At 37.8% G+C, this 22,814-nt stretch overlaps 1 protein-coding gene across 1 annotated transcript in view; it reads right to left on the reverse strand.

The window, feature by feature from the left end:
* Positions 1-22,814, reverse strand: part of LOC124789530 (ralA-binding protein 1) — a 129,526-nt gene that overhangs the window by 20,429 nt on the left and 86,283 nt on the right. Inside the window, exons 7-10 of the mRNA XM_047256928.1 lie at positions 16,146-16,323; positions 13,338-13,468; positions 7,780-7,963; positions 4,842-5,229 (exon numbers count right to left, since the gene is read on the reverse strand). Coding sequence (XP_047112884.1) covers positions 4,842-5,229; positions 7,780-7,963; positions 13,338-13,468; positions 16,146-16,323 — 881 coding nt within the window. The remainder of the gene's footprint in view (positions 1-4,841; positions 5,230-7,779; positions 7,964-13,337; positions 13,469-16,145; positions 16,324-22,814) is intronic.

The raw sequence follows: 22,814 nt of genomic DNA on the forward strand, positions 1-22,814 counted from the left end.
TGAAAATTACCGAACTATCAGTTTAATAAGTCACAGCTGCAAAATACTAACGCGAATTCTTTACAGACGAATGGAAAAACTGGTAGAAGCGGACCTCGGGGAAGATCAGTTTGGATTCCGTAGAAATGTTGGAACACGTGAGGCAATACTAACCTTACGACTTATCTTAGAAGAAAGATTAAGAAAAGGCAAACCTACGTTTCTAGCATTTGTAGACTTAGAGAAAGCTTTTGACAATGTTAACTGGAATACTCTCTTTCAAATCCTGAAGGTGGCAGGGGTAAAATACAGAGAGCGAAAGGCTATTTACAATTTGTACAGAAACCAGATGGCAGTTATAAGAGCCGAGGGGCATGGAAGGGAAGCAGCGGTTGGGAAGGGAGTGAGACGGGGTTGTAGCCTGTCCCCGATGTTATTCAATCTGTATATTGAGCAAGCAGTAAAGGAAACAAAAGAAAAATTTGGAGTAGGTATTAAAATTCATGGAGAAGAAGCAAAAACTTTGAGGTTCGCCGATGACATTGTAATTCTGTCAGAGACAGCAAAGGACTTGGAAGAGCAGTTGAACAGAATGGACAGTGTCTTGAAAGGAGTGTATAAGATGAACATCAACAAAAGCAAAACGAGGATAATGGAATGTAGTCAAATTAAATCGGGTGATGCTGGGGGGATTAGATTAGGAAATGAGACACTTAAAGTAGTAAAGGAGTTTTGCTATTTAGGGAGTAAAATAACTGATGATGGTGGAAGTAGAGAGGATATAAAATGTAGACTGGCAATGGCAAGGAAATTGTTTCTGAAGAAGAGAAATTTGTTAACATCGAGTATAGATTTAAGTGTCAGGACGTCGTTTCTGAAAGTATTAGTATGGAGTGTAGCCATGTATGGAACTGAAACATGGACGTTAACCAGTTTGGACAAGAAGAGAATAGAAGCTTTCGAATTGTGGTGCTACAGAAGAATGCTGAAGATAAGGTGGGTAGATCACATAACTAATGAGGAGGTATTGAGTAGGATTGGGGAGAAGAGAAGTTTGTGGCACAACTTGACCAGAAGAAGGGATCGGTTGGTAGGACATGTTTTGAGGCATCAAGGGATCACAAATTTAGCATTGGAGGGCAGCGTGGAGGGTAAAAATCGTAGAGGGAGACCAAGAGATGAATACACTAAGCAGATTCAGAAGGATGTAGGTTGCAGTAGGTACTGGGAGATGAAGAAGCTTGCACAGGGTAGAGTAGCATGGAGAGCTGCATCAAACCAGTCTCAGGACTGAAGACCACAACAACAACAACAAGTCAAAAAGTTCAAGAAGGATTTCATCAGTTCCAGTGAAGTGCTGCAATGGATGTTACTGATACCTGGTGCCTCATGCTGCAGACAATGCTAAATTCACCATGTAAACACAGAGAGGACAGTTATAAACTATGTCACAGTTTTTTATGAAACTGATTAATGAATATGTGTGCAATTTTCAACAGATATTGAGACAGAACCATTCAAATGTTACCTGTTTGGTTATGAGACATTTCTCTACATTCAATGCGTAATCTTCTACTTTTGATTCCTTGACATCATTCTCAGTCCCCACATCTTCAGCAGCATTTGCCCAGTCTCTACATCTTCAGCAGCATTTGCTGTATGATCTTGATTCTGTGTTACATTTTGATCCTGCCTGTCACCAATATCATTGACAGTCACACATGCTGGCAGTGCAGTTACTGATACCTTGTGTTTCATGCTGCAGACAGTGCTAAATCCAGCTTATACATATAGTGGAGCCAGTTATAAACTTCATCACTGGTCACACTGAAGTCCCTCTCAGTAAACACTTGTACAGATGGACAGCCAGGTTCTAGCTGACAGTGGCAATGACTTGAGGAAAGTGCTTTGCTGTGGTCTGTGTAATGCACCTTTTGCGGGTTGAGATACTCCCATTAATCATTACAGAATTAAGAGGACACTTCCACTTCTCCCTAAAATCTTCCTACAGGCTTCTCACACAAGGAGTGGTTTACAGAAACAACTTTACAAACTGTTTCTATAATCTTTTGCTCTCCCTAATTTTACAATGGTTTTTGCCCCCACCATTTCAAAGCTACCAGGCTCTCATAAGATTGCGCACATTTGGGCCTATGCAGAGCCATGTACCTGCCATAGTAGCAGAATGGCGTTTGCCATCGCAATAGAGGGCCACATGCTCTTTGTAGCTCTCCCAAATTGACATGGAAGCATCAGTGGTGTGGTGAATCATTTGGTGATATGATGCATACAATCCTAGACACTCTCTCCAAATTCTAACAGATCCAGTTGGAAGTACAATGCTTACCTTGCTGAACACTCATCTAAGTGGCATTTTTAAATTTTTTCCAGCATCTCTCTGTCTGGTAGATGTATCTGGATTGGTAAATGGTCACTGGAGTGAAGGTTATTATCCATTTCCCAATGAGCAGTGTGCCTGAGAACTGCAGAGCATAAGGATAGATTGAAGCTAACAAAAAACAAAGGTATGTGTGAGTACACTGGCCTGGTGCTGCAACCCAGCTGTGGTGAGGGCTTGTGTCAGGTAGAGTGGATATGAGGACTAAGGAGGCAGGGAAGGGAGACTGACAGTAGAGAGGGAGAAGCCACAAGGAAATGGGACACAGAATGTCACACAGATGTGCCCATCCTGGCACAGGCAGGGACAGTTGCACTGCTGCACATGATGATGTGGAGGAGGGAGTGGTGATATGGTACAAAAGAACAGAGCACCTGCAAAGGGAAAAGTGAGAGTAGATGTATAGAGGTATGAGGCTAGGTCTGGAGCTGAGTATGAAACAGTGGAAAGTGGAAAGGCTGTGAAGCAGCCTGTGCACCACTAAGTGCTCTTCACTCTTGGTCACAGTTTGGCTGCAGCCATTCATTTCAGTAATCAACTGGTTGGTGGTCATGTCCACATAAAAGGAGATGCAGAAGTTACAGAATAGTAGATGACCTGACAGCGTTTGTAGGTGACTCTTCCTCTGACAGGATAGGATATGCCTGAAATGGGTCGTGCTACGTGGATGCATATGACAGAGCAATATGACTCATGTGACAAGCAGTTGGGATGGTCCAGGATATTTCACAGGTTAGGTGCGAGGATATTCCTCATTTTACGGCATGCTGAAAGATAGTCAAAGCCACGGTTCTTTGTAGTGGTCTATTTATTGAAGCTAATCAAATCAAAACTCAGTATACCCTTCAGGTCAATAGTAGAATCATTACATGAAATGAAACATGAATCCTTCACATATAAATGATATGGGACATGCTGGCAGATATTCTGGAGCCATTTGTGCTCCTACAACACTCAGTTATGGACTTGTAAATTCAACAGGACTCCCACCACCAAACTACTTCTGCATCGTGTCAAGGCAATTCAATGAATATATTACAAACCTACGGTAATTTTCATGGCTTCTGGGGTTACCTGATCTCAAATATGCAGGGTTAACAAAGGGTGCTGTTAAGAGAGTTCTGCATTTTCAATACCTTCTTCAATTTTTATTTTTTCCATGAGCTGCGAATCTCATTTACGATGATCCACAGCAGTCATCACTAGTTGAATGCTTTGTGCATCTAGAAAGGTGTCTCAAGTTCAGCATTTGCAAGATGTTAGGAATAGTACTACCAACAGTTTTTTAAGTCAGTACCGTTTCGAAATTAAAAAAATATGTGCTAAGGTATCTCAATAATTTTATTTTTACATGAAAGCCTGTACCTGAATCTACTTTTCAACATAATTTCCATCAATATTGAGGCACTTGTCATATTGTTGTACCAGTTTTTGAATACCTTCCTCATAGAAGTCTGCCATCTGACTTGTTAACCAGTGCATCACCACTGTTTTGACTTCGTCATCATCTTGAAGACGCTGACCGCCCAGGTGTTTCTTCAAGTGCAGGAACAGATGGTAGTCACTGGGTGCAAGATTGGGGGTGTACGGAGGATGATCTCGAGTTTCCCATCGAAAAGATGTGACAAGATCTTTTGTCTGATTCGCCACATGCGGACAGGCATTGTCTTGCAGCAAAACGATGCCCTTGCTCAACTTCCATGGACTGTTGCTTTGATTCTGGTGTGACGTAGGCCACCCATGTTTCAACGCCCATAACAATTTGGCTTACGAAATTATCACTGTCATTGTGGTATTGCTCAAGGAAAGTCAATGCGCCCTCTGAAGATTTGGTTTTGTGCACATCCGTCAACATTTTCAGTACCCAATGTGTGAACAATTTTTGGTAATTCAAGTGCTCGGTCACAATGCCATACAAAACACTACGAGAAACATTAAGAAAGTCATCCCGCAAGGAGGAAATCATAAAGCGCTTGTTTTCTATCACCTTATTGTCCACTTTCTACACCAAACTTTCATTAACGACCAAAGAACGCCCACTCCGTTGTTCGTCATGGACATTTGTGCAGTCATCTTTAAGTGCTCTCACCCACTTTCTTTCTATTCCATCACTCATACTGTTTTCTCTGTAAACTGCACAGATCTCACAATAAGTATCAATCGCTTTTAGGCCTTTAGCACTAAGAAATCTTATAACAGCCCGTACTTCACAGTCGGCGGAACTCACGATTATCGGAGGCATCTTAAACACTCAGTAAACAAGGAAGAATCAGACTGTAATGGTGTCAGTACGTAGATTAAGGTACAAGCTTTCATTTAAAAACAAATTATTGAGATATCTTAGCACGTCTTTTTTTAATTTCAAAATGGCACTTACTTAAAAAACACGCGTCGTATAAAACAGATGAGATGCACACCTGTGTGACTTTCAACAGATATTGAGAAAGAACCATTCAAATGTTACCTGTTTGGTTATGAGGCCTTTTCTCTGCATTCTTCCCATTATCTGCTCCTTTTGATTCCTTGACATCATTATCAGTGTCTACATCTTCAGCAGCTGCTTGTGATTTTGAAACATTTGCTGTATGATCTTGATTCTGTGTTACATTTTGATCCTGCCGGCCATCAATGTCATCAATAGTCACAGATGCTGATGGTGAAGTTTTCACTGTGCGTGTTTCTGTTTCTTGTTTTACAACTGCAGTTGTGCCAACAACTGTATCATCTTCTGAACATGAATGGAACTTCTGTAGTGATAAGTCAATATGGAATTCATCCTCTGGCGGTTTCTCCTCCAAGCTCTTCTGGCCGTGATTCATTTCCTGTGATCTTTGAACAGTCCTCAGTTTTCTCTAAATTCGACAAAATTAAAAATTAACTATTATATAATAAAATATATAAAAAAACATTACATTATAGATATGCTGTAAAACAGGGAACCACTGTTCATATATAATCAACAACTCAAAAAGAAAATTGTACAAATTAACAATGAAGACATTAAAAAAATAGTTCAAATGGCTCTAAACACTATGGGACTTAACATCTGAGGTCATCAGTCCCCTAGACTTAGAACTACTTAAACCTAACTAACCTAAGGACATCACACACATCCATGCCCGAGGCAGGATTCGAACCTGCAACCGTAGCAGCAGCACAGTTCCAGACTGAAGCGCCTAGAACCGCTCGGCCACAGCAGTCGGCGAAGACACTGAATCAGTCAATGAGTTTGTATATTTAGGTCAGTTGAAAGTGCAACTGGAAGTACAGCAAAACAAACGAACAGAGGAATAAAAATGGCCTGGGTAGTTTTTGGGGAAACTAAACACAAGTTTTATTTGTTGTGAAATGAATGAAGATAGATAGAGGCAACCGTATCTTGTGTTCTCCTGGCAGCCAGGGAAAGGAGCAGACATAAATAAAGACACACTCTAGTCTTTGTGCTGTTGAGCTTAATGAAACAGTGAGCTTAAGGAATCCATGATGTGGACAACACACCTAAACTATTCTCTATAATCATTTTTCATAAATGTTATAGAAATCTGAGCAGCAACCACAGCAGCAAGTCAGAGGGACAAAGTTATTTAACAATAAATTACTATTAGATATCTCATCTTATCTTCTTATTATTCTTCTTCTTCTTCACAGACACACACACGCTCTCTATGGTAAACAGAAAATTTCTCAGTGAAATATTTATTATGTGTTGGGGTCACTTACTGTGTATTGAACAATTATAGATTTATTTTCCACAACAACTGCATTTGGTTTATATCAAAATCAGGGTTTGTATTATGAACGGTACTGTTCTGAAACAGATTTGGAAATATGACATGGTATCAGTTTTAGTGGGCTTCCTACACAGATTGTCTCTTAAAGCGGCATTCTCTCTACTGAAAGTGAAGGTAAATTTTAGATGGATAGTATTTACATATAGTTGTGCAATTACTGTTCCCTAAGTAGCCATCCAAGGGCAAAACAAAAACTTCTTGGCCCATCACAGGGATAACAATGAAATGAAATGTTATTTTTGTAATGTTGGTACATGTTACATAATATGTGAAGTGACAACTTGATATTCAAATTAATACACTGGGATATAGTAGATATAGCACCACACTAAAATTATTTGTTTTGAACAGCATATAAATATAGGAAACTTATCATTTTTCAGAAGTTGAGAATTGTTTAGTTGAATTCATATAAGAAGAGCCATTTAAGGAACATTCTTAAACTTCAACCACAGAGGAAAAGAAAGTCCACAATGTAATATTGGCCAGTCAGCACTGAATAGTGTACAAAATAGATAATCCCATAGGTGTAACAAAAGAAAGAGTATGGTACATTTGACATGAATAACTGACTATTAGAAAGCTTTGTGTAAGACAGATATAAAGTTGATTGAATTATGAGCTACAGAAAATAATAAAATAAATTTGTCAGCAATATTTGCACTGCTTCAAAATTAATCCAATTGATGCTAGTTACTGTGGATGAATCATATCTATCAGTTTTACCTGGAATAAAAGTATCAATTAGAAGCCAGAGAAACCTGAACAAAAAAGGCAACATCCATTTCATCTGCTGCAAACAAACAGCCAGTATTTTCTATGATGTAAATGGGATTCTACTTGTTGATTACCTTGTGAAGGGTAAGAGAATGACTAGTGAATACTGTGCAACTCTTCCAGAGCAAATGGATGAAAAAAATAGATGAAAAGTGGCCCAGACTGAGTGAACTGCTGGAACATCCAACCTGTTCTCCATATTCTGCCTTCTCTGACTTCTCCATCTATGAAAATGTTTTGAGGCCAATGAATTTGCTTAGGTAACTGGAGACAAGTATTCTGTAGTCCTTCCAGAACTTCACTTTAAAAAATGAATCTTTCCATTGAGAAGAATGTAGATGGTGAGTTATAACTGACATTAGCATGTGATGAGAACAGAAAAGATATCAGTCAAAACATACTGCAAGTGAATAACTAAGATGAAAAATATACACAGACTGAGGGGGAAAAAATTGAGAACAAATAAAGACGAACGTGTGGACATGCTGTAGAAAGTGAGAAAGGTGAAAAGAGTTATGCTCGTATAAGAGCAGACCATTGGATAGAATCTGTCTATGGTACTCTACAAATAATTTCCAAACCAAGCCAACCTTATTTCAAACTGAGCACTCTAATTAGTACAGAGCTACCTACTCCCTGGAGATGCCATGAGAGCTTAAATAAGCTGCTCTTCTGACCTTTCTGGATCATGAACTCAGGAAATATGATTTTAATGCAACTTGAATAAATGACAAAACATTTTCTATAGTTTTCTAACATGTCAGTCATAATCACTTACCATATTCACTTCTCTTAAATTTTAGGAGTCTTTAAGTAAAATGTATATTATCAAACCTTGAGTTGTGTGATTAGCCTTTGCACCTCCCAGAGTTGTTCCTCATTTCTCTTTGATACATAACCAGCATTCATTTGTTGATGAATGTGGTTAAGTAATGACTCCTGCTTTGCAAGTTCAACTGATATTGCAGGCACTGTGTCTGGAAGGCTTGGGCTCCCGGCACTCAGCGGCGGCACGTATCTGCTTGCACACATGTACAGTGTTCACCCACACATTGATAAAGTTATCAAAAAAGCAGGATGTCAAATGAGATATTGTACCTCTTTCACTTGAGTTGTGTCCCATGTTCTAAACTGAGTGGTTTTAACTTACAAACTAGTGTAAAGCTCATATGAAAATGGGTACATTTTCTTAGAATGAATTTCATAAACATTACTAATAATGAAAAGTAAACAATTAGATACAAGGTCCTCATTATCAAATGCCACCAGAAACTCATTTAGTGGGTGTCAGGATTACATTTATGCACTTACATTTTATGTACTTTTTATGAGAACCACATATGCACAGAACATTTGAGTCAAAGCTCTCTTTATATTTAAATGTTCACAAATTTATTCATGTTCTACACTATTTCATTTCATCAGAATATGAAGGAAACTGTACTAATCTTGATTTATGAAGTCGTATTCATTTGGAAATTTCAATAACTTCAGTTTTTGTGACAGAATTGTCAAAAAAAATTAGGTGTGAACTGATTTTTAGCTGGAGACTAAATAAGAGTGAAAGAGAGAATAAGTGTTGGACCGGTGTTGCAGTACTGCTGGGATTGGCCCATCTAATCAATTCAAACATTATGTCAAAGCCTGAAATGACTAAATATTCTGCAGAGATCATATATTCTGCTGTTGTAACTGCTTATGTTTCTCTTGAGGTAGCTTTTGATGGGCATGGCAATTTGCTACTACCACAGAAAACAAATGGCTATAAAATTAGGTTAATATGAAAGAAGACCATTTTTTTAAATTTTATGTGTATCTGAAAAGAACTGCTATTATTCTGTTTCAACAGTGGCACATCCACTGATTGCACTCAAACACTTTTATATGGCTTGAGCACAGAATTTATTCACTTATTATGCCTTTCATGTTTCGGCTTTCACCATTTTTAAAGGTTACAAAAAATTGATAAACCGGTATCAGTAAAGGAACATTATGATAATGCCACAAAATATACATCACACATTGACATAAAGCACTCACCAGAAATACATATTAACCCAAATGGATATGGCAATAGGAATACATGATATCTAATCAAACTTCAGTGATGACAAGATAGTGCAAACCGATTTACAGTATAGTGATACCATGAAGTGGAGAATGCCATTAGGTGGCATTACAGTCATGGCAATTATAAAACATAATTTTTGATGTACAGAAATAATATACAATCAGTGAAAGTACTAAGTTAATTATTTGCACAACTGTGACAATGGTACTAAACAGCACTGTTGGCTCAAGGTTCTCTATGGACCAACAGTAGCTCGACAACCCGGTGAACAGAACTGTGCAGGAGAAAATGAAAAATTCTATCTACAGGAAAGCAAAAAATCCAAAACTACATAGAGACACGCATGAAGATGAACACAACACACAGCAGGCGTGAATGGCTGATGACTGAGCACATGGAAACAGCACAAGTCACAAGGCGAGGTCCACGGTGGTTGAACTCAGTGTTAGAATTGCTCTGTCCAGCTTACTATTGCCCATAGGTAAACACTTCCATCAGCAAGTTCACCCATACAATGTGTCACCTGTGCCCACTATGGCACTTGTCCACACTAGCCTGCTGCGCTACTAATGCCAGCTCATATGCCTCCTTCCATCCATCCATCCATCTGTGTTGTCTGTCTGTTAATCTTGTCTAAATCCATCATCCCTGATTAAAGCCATGTAGGACCAAAAATGGCTAGGCTTGGGCTGTGACCTCCTATGCAGAACTGGAGAGAGCACCGGAAGCCCAGAAACTGACCAAACACCAAAGGAGGCAACGTCATCACTGCTGGCTCCATCAGAGGGGTGGAAGGGTGTAAATGCTGAGGCAATAGTTGGCCCACCAGCAGTGACGGATACAAGGCCACATCCAATGGCAAGTAGGTGGAAGAGGCATGGAGATGTAGTATGGCAGTCAGAATCCACAGACTTCACATCAGTAGTGCAGGAGTAAGCCATGCTGGGGCCTGAGGCAGCAGGCAAATGGAGGATGGTGGTAGGTGCAAAGGGGATGGCAATGGGGAAGTGCACCACTGCAAGTGACAGCTTGATCCTGGAACAGCATCTTGCATGAAGAAGGAAAAGGGGTGGGGGAGTCAAAACGGGAAGTTTCAAGAACCAAGGAATTTTTCACAGGTTAGTTGGTCTAATGACAGAACTAAGAGGCATCTTATAGCAACACAAGGAAAAATTGAAAAATGGGTTTTCTTAAGTCTGTTTAGAACAATACAAAATGAATTCCTGGAATCAATATATGATGCATGCTTCAATTGAATCAGGAATCAACCATCAAAGACATATTTCCTCACAATCTAACCTGATGAAACCATTACCTGTGCAAATTCATCACAACTGTCCCTAATAATGTGGTATAACATATTGGAGAAAATAATGAGACATTTATTTCCTTTGAACAACCAAAAAGTCACACTGCAGACAACCTGACTGTAGCTATTCTCATTGAGCTAGATAAAATGAAAGTAAGGTAAATGAAACACCTGGAAACTGACAGCTCAGTGTTTTCATTGCAAATGGCCTCAAAAGTAGAGGTGCATAAAATGTTCACTTTATTCAGTTCTATGCAAATCAGTTAAATTTAATTGCTGAACACTGTGTGAGAGGTAATAAGCGAGTGTGGATTTTCAGCAACTTGAAAAGAATTTCTAACTTTTTCTCAGTATTCTAAGTGCATAACTGTTTTTGACACGGCACATTCTTACGTGTCCTCAGTCCATCAGGTAGAATTTCAAATCAAGGAGTGCAACCATTATATACAAATTCCACTAGGAAATAGTTAAGTGCAGAGGAAAAATTATTGGCAATGATTACAGGTCAATAATGAAGGCTAAGTGACAAAGAGTTTCGTGTAAGATGAAGATTTTCTCTCACTGTGACAATCTGTTCAATGAAGTACAGCATACGAATATTGATGCAGTGAAAACTGTTCCATATGTATATCACTTTGCAGCACCTGAGTGTGCATGAGATGTCTGTGAATGCATCATGACTCATATCAGGGATGGAATCTATTGCATGTAAGTCACATTTTTAATTTTAAATTTTACAAGTATTTTCAAAGCTATTAAAAATTCACAATCACAGATTTTCAGCACTATATGGGGGGTGGGGTTACAAATCTGTATGAGGCTATGAGAAATTATTTTATACTTTTTAGTTTGATTTAAGAACTTAATATATTAAAAATTCATTTTATTTAAATAATTATTTTGTAATCACACTGTGTATAAAAATTTTAAAAGACATAATAGAAACAAAAAAACAAATCAATCTTTTTCATTCATATTCTTCATGATTTATTACAATTTCAAGTTCCACACCTTCAAAGCGGGCGAAGTCGCAGTGAGGAGCCAAAATTTGCATCCTGACACAATTCCCAAGAATAGCCCATATTCCCATATACAAGGTAATTCTGAAATTCCTGTTACAAACTTCTAGGGCTTGTAGAGGGGGATGAGAACATAACATTTTGAACAGGAACCCATTTCTGAAAAACACTGTTTCCGTGCTACAACCATTTGAAAACATATTGGTAATGCAACCACTTTTACAAGTAATTTAATAGGTGTGACCCAGTATATCACTTTTTTTTTTTATAATTCCACTCATTAATACCAAAAAAATTGCTCCTGTACTCATTGATGGTCTCTCTTCAACGTAATGCAGTAAGGCACCTTCCACTTCTGGTGTTTGGCGTCTCCTTGGAGCACCACAGACACACCTGCTGATGGTGAAGGTATGCCTTTCCAAGCCATTGCATAATTGTGGTGGAAAGGGTATGCAGTACACTCATATGTTGTGGATAACAATCATGATAAAGGTGATGAGCAGCTCCTCCATTATCGTGAGCTTCGCCATACAGGAGGATCATGTCAGTGTATTTTGCAAATGTGTTTCAACTATGTTGCTCTAACACTCAGAGACACATGAGTGAGGCTCGAAGCAGTCAGAGAGGTAGGATGGATGTCAAATTATATCAGCCAATCTTATGTAAGCACCTGCTACCATGACTACCCTGTTACATACCTACCCTGCAAACATGTTTTCAAACAGCTGTAGCAAGGAAAGGTATGTTTCCAGACATGGTGTCCAATTCAAAATACAGTATTGTCTATTCAGTCCCCTCTACAAGTCCTAGAGGTTTGTAATGGAAATTACTAAACACCCTGTATGCCTAGCAATTGTGAAACATTTCCAGGTTTACTAGTGATATACAAAATTTCACTGTTGCACTGAACTGCGATGGTTGTAACATTACAAAAATAGAGGACTGGTGGGGCAAGTTCAGGGAAGTTTTCTGAGTTTTTGACATTTGGTAAAACCCAGGGACACAGATATTTTATTAAATGCTGTAGCTGTGGTGAACACAACCCCAAAAATTATTAAGGAAATTTATTTTTAATTACTGAATAAATTTCTGTCTGACTTATTACTATTCATTGGAAATGTAAAGTACACACCTGTCAAGCTCCCTTAGATATCTGTATCATGCATGGAGAGTTGGGGAGTGGAACTGGAAAGGGAATAAGGAGGGGTAGGTAGGAAGGGGGTTGACATTGGCGAGAGCAGAAAGTGTGGGTGAGTAATTGAGTAATACATCGCAAATACCTTCCACTGTTCTGCAATGAGTCTGAACTCATAAACATTATACATGGTCACGCTAAAATGGTGCTAACTGGTGCTGTAACTAACTAGGTCCTATACTTACCCACCATCCCAATGATTCCACTACATCAGATTGCATCACATTTACACACACAAATAAATAACAATAATAAATATGAGTTGCTTTTGAATTTTTGATATTTGAGCAATGCTCCACTAATGAGACAAATGTATCACTCTGTGTATAATTACATTTGTTCTCTTTATATCTTTCTATAATGTAATTTTGCTTATGTTTCTTGCTTGCTTGCCTGTTAGCTAGCTAGATTGCTCTTCTATGTTATATGTAAACACTATGTTGACCTGATTATGATTTGTGATTGAAACTGGATATAAATTTTAAACAAATTTCCAATGTAGCAGCTTCTGGCAATCTGAATATATCAGTCCTGAATCATCTGAAAGTCGTAGAGCATTAACTACAAAAGTTTCTTGTTAGAATATCTGGGTTGATCCACTAAATGTATGGCCAGTAAAATTGGAAGCTCGAATATCTTTAGGAGCACTATGATTCACTCCTCAAGTATTTTTGAGGTAAATCATAAATCTGTGTACTCGTATTTCAGTCCAAAGGCATTATCTAAAAATCTATTTAAGTTATTTATCAAATGTAATTTCATGAAAAAAAAAAACCATTTCATCTCTCCATAACTTACTTGACAATACTGATATCGGGGAAGAGGGTTCGGCAGTGACACAGCAATGTTGTAAGCAGTCGGTGGCTCATTTGCAAAACTGGGCTCAAAGTTATTGCTATGTTTTGAGCATTCATTTTATTGTACTTTTCCTGAAATAGAAATAACAGACAATGCCTAATTTTTGGTGCACTGAAAAACATTTATAAATAGTTTTCACAATAATTAATATTTCATTTTTGGCTGTATGCACCTCACACTAAGACATTTTAGAAAACTTAAAGAAAACTATGCTCTTTTTATAACATTTTGTTTGAACCTTCCTGACAAGTTAAAACTTTTTGTGCAGCATCATGACTTAAAAGGCAGACTGTACAAGCCTGAATCGTCCAAGATTATATCACACATTGATTTAAAATTCATATCTTTCTTTTGTTACTGTAAATTCTGCAATAGGGTATTTATGAAATGAGATTTTCATTCTGCAGTTTGGTTAATTTGGTATGAAGTTTGCTGCATCAGACACTAAATGCTGGAGCAGGGCTCAAAATGGAATAAATGTTGCATCTGAATGATTGTTCACTTCAAATTTATTTGAAAGACATTCTTATCATTTCATTTTTCTTTAACATCTAATGTGTTGTCTGCTTAAGTGTTGATTTTTTCTGGAGCTAACATGTTGAGACTTTTTTTACCATTTTGCCTTCAGGTGTTATAGGCAGAAATTAGGTACTGTTTAAAAAATGTGGAGTTCGGCAAGTGTTGATGCCAACAATGCAGCTCACAAGCAGTTCAGTTAGTTTAGTATTTTGCATGTTTTGTGGGTTATATTTGTGATAAATTGCCATGATGTGGAACATGTCAGTAGGTTTACAAATAATGAAATTTCTCTATGAAAACATGACTACATGTTGCCCATCCACATAACAGATTTTTGTTTAAGCCCTATCTACAACAAAATTTGAAAAAAATAACCCAACCTCATGCATATTATCTAATCAGAAATTCACGTCTGGAGTAGAAAGAGTTGCCAAACAACTCCTTCCCATGCAAAAGAAAGTTAAATTGTGGATAGTGTAGGCTGCTTTTTATGAATGCTGCTCTTAATTTCAGATTCTTCACAAAATGCTTTATAAGAGAGCAAATGTATTATGAGGCTGTAGTTAGTATGGCTTTTTTTTTTTTTTTTTTTTTTTTTTTTTTTTTTTTTTTTTTTTTTTTTTTAAACAATTGCGTACATGAAGTCTGTGGATAGACACTAGATATCCGTACAACAGGTTTCTATGGAATGAATACTTTGTGTCTACATGTATAATTGGTTCAAAAATTGCTTCATCAGTGAATGAAATTATGTAAACTAAGTTAATTTTCTAATGTTTTCATCAATTAGACACTGAACAAATATTGCTAAACACAAGAATTTGAGAAGACCTATTCATGTTCACCTAGGAATTTTGAACAATCAGTTTTATGTATTCCTCTCCCCCTCCCCACCCATGCTGTTTGTTATTGGTGATGATATATCTTGCCTTACATCATTGAATGAACTGTGATATTTCTAAGTGATAAATCATCAACCAAAAAAGAATAATACTTTTAAATATTTCATTTATTCTTCATTTTTTGCAGCTCTATTGGGATTCATTATGCTTGCATCACCAGCAAAGAGCATTATTTCTGCTTTGTCAATGTAAGATGGAAGGCCAATTATATATAACAAGAAAAGAAATAGTCCCACAATTGAACCTTGTGAAATGACAGTAATATTTTGTCTCCACTCTGAGGAAGATTCATCATGAAAATTGCACTAATTATCTAAAATGACCCTTTGCCTTCTATCAGTTAAATATGAAGTGAACCAACTACTCATTGTATCTCATGCCCTCTGTATGTTTAATTCTTTATTACATGTTTACTTCTTATTAACTAATGGAAAATGTGTTTATGAACTGTGATGACAAGAGGGAGAATTTATTAACATGATTCACATTAGATAAATGAGAATCACAACAGAACAGGTAACAAATCTATCATTGTTGTGGTAATTTGTTACCAACTCCAGTGGACTGTGTATGTCTAATAATAAGAATCTTCCTTGTTCTATTCTCTTATTACCACTACACTAGTATAGTCTTGTATCACAGGCTGCTTTCCAACATGTCTTTCTGCACCTGTATCACCCAATCACTTCTGTCACTCTCCCTTGGATTTCTTCTTGTCACTTAAATTACAAATCAGGTCTTCAGTATGTCATGGTTTCATGTCGTAATTGACTTCCTTGGACAAAGTATCAATTTTTGATACCAAAACACTGTGTAGAGCAGTGATCATGATAGTACACTAATCATTTTTCATCTTATATCACTATGAAAAAAAGAAAAATGGTGTGTGCTTTAAATAGCTCATGGGGAATCCATAATAGGAACTTCAAGACTTCTCTGTCTTTGCCAACATGGTGAAACTGCCAAGCAATGTTTCCCACTATCATGACTGTGTCTTTCACAGTTAGTGATGGTGTATATGCAAATGCTTTTGTTTCAATGTTGTATCATTGGAGTGCCATTTTTTCAAATAATCATTGTACAGTTCATCCAGGTTTCTGTACTTTTAATTATTTCAAGTGAATAGATTTTGGTAAAACAAACTGCTTTGCAATAATGTATTTAGTAATTTGTCCTTCACTCTGAATGAAAAATCAGTCAAGAAGTACTAAATCATAATAAAATGGCTAAAGAAATGCCGAATTGTAATAAAAGTTATTTACAAAAGAGTGGATTACAGATTAAGAATTTCTGTTTTCACAAATAACTGTTGCAATAAAATACTTACATGTATTGTTACATTATCAAGATGTACCATCATCCAACCCAAAAGATGCAAATTACATTTTGGGAGCTGGCTAATGAGTCCTTGCAGTTCAGCTTCACGAATTGTAACTTCCTTCTCTGCAGCAGCCTCTTCAAATCGAGACAGAAGATCATTTGTCAAAATAGGTTCTGGTAGTTCCCTAAGTAAGAATAACAAATAATTTAAAATGTCTTCATGAATATACTCTCTGGCAGTACTTAACTTACAACACTTCACAGCTGCTGTGAAGTGTAAGTATTCCATGTTATTTGTTATCAGTTTACTTAATATTAATCCAACACATGTATTACAGGTCATCAAATGACAAATATCTTTTAGAATTAATAATGTAAGTTTGGTGAATATAGTTTGTGTTACATGATCAGTATTTAAGCTGACCATGCTTTTGTGAGTTTTTTTGGCACTATTAATTAACATTTGTGAACTAATTAGAATAAAGAGAGATGATTTAAAAGCATTTATGACAACGTAGAGACAGTATGCAAGAGGTGGTAAACAAAAATAATGAGCCTTTTGAAAAATGTAAGGTGTGGTGCATTGCTAACAAGTTATGTATAAACACAAAAATGGAGAAAATTTATTTTAATCTGAAGGTACAGAAAGAAGAGAATCACAGTGTCAGATTATTGAGACTAAAAATACACCAAAGGCTCTCATGGGATGACCATATAAGCTATCTGATAGGCAAACTTGCACATGATATTCCTGCTGTATTAACTAAGATATTCTGTCAGTAAAAGTTTATTGATGCTTTGCTACTATGCATTCTTTCAGTCACAGCTACAATATGGGATTCTGTTATGGTGTAATTCAACAGGCACAAACTGTGTATTCAAATGGCAAAAATAAAGCAATTAGATGTATACAAGGATTGGGTCCAAGAGAAACCTGTAAGGAACACTTCTGCCAAGTCTCCATACGTATAACTGCTTAATATATGTAAAAGAAAATACACAACAATTTACAGAGAGAATAAATTTATGTTTGCCCAGCACTAGAAACAACTGCATGCTTGATATACCGCACTCTAGGCTGTCACTGACACACAACAGTCAAACACCGAAGTCTAAAATTATATAATAAACTGTCACAATCAGTCACACCCCTCACCCTCTTTAAATTAAAGGAAGTATTAGACACATGGTTTAAAAATAAAGCATACTACTCAATTGAAGAACAACTTGGAAGGAATGTATAATAAAATAATGTAACTATCATTAACTAAAGGTGTAAAACTGTATAAATATGTATTGAATGTAACTATATAATAATTATTACTGAAATATTATGATTAGTAAAAAGTTTATGTATTTATATGTATAAGTAAAACAACGATGTGTGTAAAATGTAAAAAATACTAACTACTAAAAAGATGTATGTATATACAGAGGCAATTCTAGAAGTCAGTCAAGGTGGGGAGGGGGGGGGGGGGCGATGAAATATCGCTTAACAAAAGAAGAGTTGGGGTCCTTCACCGACAAATTGGTACACTTTGGTGTTGCTTAAAGTAGTTTTTGGTAACTGTTTTAGAGTTCAGGGTAAAAATATGTCTACAGGATGTGTGTGCCTGGGAAAATAATACGATTTGACCCAGATGTCCGGCGATTTCGAAGTTTTTGTCTGGGGTCAGCAATTTAAGTGTTGGTAGGCATACCCGGCATATTTAGCTTTCTTGATAATTGTAAGTGGTACTTGTACATTAATATACATCCAATGTATATTAATAAATAATAAGATGCCCATTTTAAGTTAAATGATACTTATGGTTTAGATAGTAAGCTATTTGCCACTCTTATTCTTTTGTTAACATGTGTTTAAAATACACTGCAGCCTATATTGCTACATAATTCTAAAAAAAAATAATAATAATAATAATAATAATAAAAAAATGATTGAATCTGTTGAAGTAATATATTCACTGGTTTCTGAAGTCACTTTATAGGGAGGGGTGGGCTATAGCCCCCATAGCCTCCCCCCTTGCCACCACCCCTGTGTACATGCATGCATAATGTATAATGTAAAAATTAGTAACAACTATACTTTTATGAATATGTAAAATGTATTTTGATGAAGTCAACTGCATGGTAAACGTACTGAATGGCTAATAAATAAACATATAACATGCACTACTACTTTTTCCAGGCAGATATTGCTAAAAATTACTTTTCCAGGTACCACTCTCACATATATCATGATCCAAAGATCCCATCATATGGACTGAGGGTAAGTATCTTACACAAGCAACTTCTGAAATATATATTAACAATTAAGTAAAATTACATCATTAATGGAAAAATTACTTGTGTTCATGCAGTAACTGCATTTATTATAATACAATGTCCTTCAAACATGCATGCATGACTGAAAGAACAGATGATTTGCAGCTGTGAAAGTCAAGAAATGGGTTCACATACTGTAAATTCATAGTAGCGCCAGCTACTTATGATAAATGAAAATTTGTGCCACACCAGGACTCAAGCCCAAATTTCCAACTTATCATGAGCAGTTGCCTTAACCACTTTGGCTATCCGAGCACATCCTCAGTACCAGTCCAATCTCCCATATGCCATGCAGTCACATTTCAAATGCTCGCACTTTCATGAAACTAAGCTCTGTATGACCATTGTTATTATTTTGTGTAATCATTTTTGCCCCAACATGCATGATTATATCATTAATTGCAACAGCGCTTGTGTGTATGCAGCAACTGCATTTATTACAATACAATGTCCTTTAGATATCCACAATTAGCAGCAAGCCTACTTAGTAGAAGAACAGCTGAAGAACAGGGCCAGTGTCATGGGGAAATGATGCAGTCCTTCACACAGAATGTTTGTGCACTCTGCCACTTTCTGAATCCAAAAATGACAGAAGCTGACAACATCTCACATTTGATGAAAGAAGTTGTAGAATACATGTACCAAGTTCTTCTGGTGAAGGATGCCACAACATCCAGGGAATTCATCAAGTACTGTCAGGTGCATCGAGGAAATGAAACAGAAAAAGAATCGGACGAAGGAAGTATGACTGACTACCAAATGTGGTCGCTACGGCAGTTGTGGAAGACCACCATACCTCATCTCTCTCATACAACAGGTAGTGAGACAAGAGATACAGCATTTCACGGCAACCAGAACTAGAGGGAAGGAAGATCAGGATTTAAAGTTCTGTCAACATCGTCATCAATAGAGACAGGCAACTAGGGCTGTTGTACTTAGTAAGCAAGAGACAGCAGCCACGCCGGCCGAAGTGGCCAAGTGGTTCTAGGTGCTACAGTCTGGAACCACGCGACGGCTACGGTTGCAGGTTCGAATCCTGCCTCGGGCATGGATGTGTGTGATGTCCTTAGGTTAGTTAGGTTTAAGTAGTTCTAAGTTCTAGGGGACTGATGACCTCAGATGTTAAGTCCCATAGTGCTCAGAGCCATTTGAACAGCAACCACGATTGTTGACCTGAGGTGCTGGAAGATAATTGTAAATGTTTAGGAAGAGGTTTCTTAATCTTTAGCATCAATCTCCACCCCCATCTGAATGCCCCAGGAAGAATGCATTTGACCAACTTGGAGTTATGCTGCAACCACCAAACAGCAAACGAGCACCCAACCGTCACAGCTATAATGAACTCCTACACCAAACATAATTCCCCATAGAAGAACAGAGATTTGGAGGACAGCGGATAACACCCTGGCCTGTTTCTGCTCTGGATGCCCTAGCACTCTCTACACTACAGCAGAGAAAATAGGTGAACTTTCAATGACTACTTCGCCACCTTATGTCAACCATCACAACAGTTCTATTCATACCATTTGCAGATTATTATTGTCAACCTGTGGGTCAAAACCCATCACCATGCCCTGGGAAAGATTACTCTCCAACACACCATAGCTGTTTCCCATTGCAGTTCAAATGTACCAGCCACTCGCCTAGCCGCTGAATTCAGGAAAACTAAGCAAGGCAACCATCTATGGAAGTGAGGTGGCTGCAAATAAAAATCCTCCATGGACAACAGTTACCACGATGAAAAAAAATATCAGTGTCATCATCAATGGGCAACCTGTTCACGTATTAGTTAACCGGGGTTCCCCTTTCTGTAATGTTGGGTGCTTATTGTCAACAGAATGTAGTCAATGTTATTCTTGGATGGACTTCTTGCAGGCAACGCAAGCAGTCATAGATTGTGGAGGATGGGAGATCCAGAGTGATAAAGCTATTTCAAAAAACAAATACAACAAAGATTGTCCTCTGTGAATGTTTGCCAATGAAGTGATAACCATTCTAAGTCAGTCTTCGGATGCTTTCAAATCTGGAGTGGAGAACAGACAGACCAAGTGGACCACTGGAAAACACCATTGAACACTGGGGATCATCCACCAGTTAACCATTGCTCAGGTAGAATGTCTGCGGCTCAATGATGGATAATTCAGGAGGAAGCAGAGAAGATTCAAGATGCAACCATTTAACATTCAGAGAGTCCTTGGTCCTCTCCTGTGGTTCTTGTGAAGAAAGAGGACACACAGTGTTTCTGCATCGACTACTGAACAAAATCATAAAGAAAGATGTCTATCAACTGCCACACACTGATGACACACTAGACAGTTTGAGAGGAGCAAAGTATTTCTCAACTATTGACAGCTCATAGGCTACAGGCGAATCAATGCTGATGATCCTGACTGGGAAAAGACTGCTTTAATAATTCCTGACAGCCTCTATGAGTTTAAAATTATGACATTTGGACCGTGTAACAGTCCACCCACATTTGAACATATGACTGACCACTTGCTTGATATATTAAATGCATGAGATGTCTTTTTTTGTCTGGATGACAATGTCATTTTTTTGGAGACATCTGAAGAACATCTAAGCCACCTTACAACTGTAATGAAGTGTGTTCAGACTGAAAGCCTCCATCACAATTTGCAAAAGTGCCTCTTTGCTCCCCACAAAATAAAGAAATTGAGGCATCTAGTGCATGCTGATGTAGTCCATCTTTATCCAGAGTAAATAAGAGCAGTCACAGATTTTGCAATTCCTTGAAAGATATATTATGTGAGAAGTTTTCCTGGAATGTGCTTGCATTACTGCCAAATCATGAAGGGCTCCTGTACCAAGGAGCAGATACCAAATTTTTCTGGAATGATGTCCAAGAAAGGTCTTTCCTTGTCGTTAAGGGGGCATTACTATTTTCTCCTGACCTAGCATTGTATGAAGAGAAAGCCAAGACAGAACTTAACACTGACACTAGTAGTTATAGGATTGGTGCATTTCTAGTGCAAATTCAGGAAGGTGTTGAAAAGGTGATAGCTCATGCTTCTAGAGTAGGCTCCATGTATGAGATGAACTACTTGTACAACTGATAATGAGTATCTTGCAGTTGTTTGAGCCGTCAGCAAGTTTCTGCCACATTTACTTAGCAGATCATCCACTGTTGTGACGCACCACCATTATCTGTGCTGGCTGACTAGCCTGAAGATCCACTGGGTCGAATGGCCGGATGGACACTAAGGCTTCAGGAGTGCGAAGGCCCAGTGGTACATAGAAGTGGATGCAAACATGTACACTGACTGTCTTTCAAGGAATGTCAACAATGGAAGCATGTGCCACAATCACCTCCAATGCATCATATACCAATCCCAACTGCTGCAGTGCCATTCCATGGAATTGGAATCAACATCTTGAGGAGATTCCCAAAGTCAACAAATCAATCACTGCACTGCTATGTAGTCAAATCACTGCACTGCTATGTTTTCACTAAAGCTGTACTGACTGCTGTAGCTCCTGAAATTGCAAAATTCCTTTTAGAGGACGTAATTTTAAATCACAGTGCTCAGCCCATGTGTTGATCTCTGATTACAGAAAAGTTTTACAGTTGAGAATAGTATCAGATATAATCATGCTGTGACATCACCCACAGGATGACAACTGCCTACCATTCACAGACAAATGGCCTCATAGAATATTTTAAGAAACCATCAGATATGCTCTCAATGTATGTTGATGGAGAACAGATCAATTGGGATACAACACTGTCTATTGTGACATTTGCATACAATGCAGTGTGCAAGACACTATATGTTTCACATTGATCTTTCTGCTAGATGATCATGAAGCTGAAATGAGAATGGGTACATTGTCCCTGTTTCAACCGGATGACACTCAAGATGACTACATAAAAATGTTTCATGATCAAGATTGAAAAGCAAGGCAGGTGGCTTGCATATGGAGCCTGAACACCAAGGAATTGTCCATGATCTCTGTGTGAAACTCTACTGCAGCCCATAGGTGCAGATCAATGATAAGAGATTCCAGGAAACTGAAGACCTAATCAACCACTGCAAATTTTCAATGGGACGGGCTACCTTTGATGTTCACCATAGTGGAGAGGATCTAACAACATGACTAGAATGTGAGGATCTGCCAGGACCACATACAGAAGATCACTGACAATATCTAGATGTAGGGTGCTGTAGCTGGCTCCAATGAGAATTTCTGAAACATCAGGTCACTGAATCTTCAGGACAGGGAACAACGTCATCAGCTGTGATGCATGTAGTATGGCATAGGGATTAGCATCCTTAGCTGGTGTACTGGAGATTGCCAGTTCAAACTCATCCATCAGCAATTATTTATTATT

Source organism: Schistocerca piceifrons, chromosome 1 (assembly GCF_021461385.2).
Source record: "Schistocerca piceifrons isolate TAMUIC-IGC-003096 chromosome 1, iqSchPice1.1, whole genome shotgun sequence".
NCBI lineage: Eukaryota > Metazoa > Arthropoda > Insecta > Orthoptera > Acrididae > Schistocerca > Schistocerca piceifrons.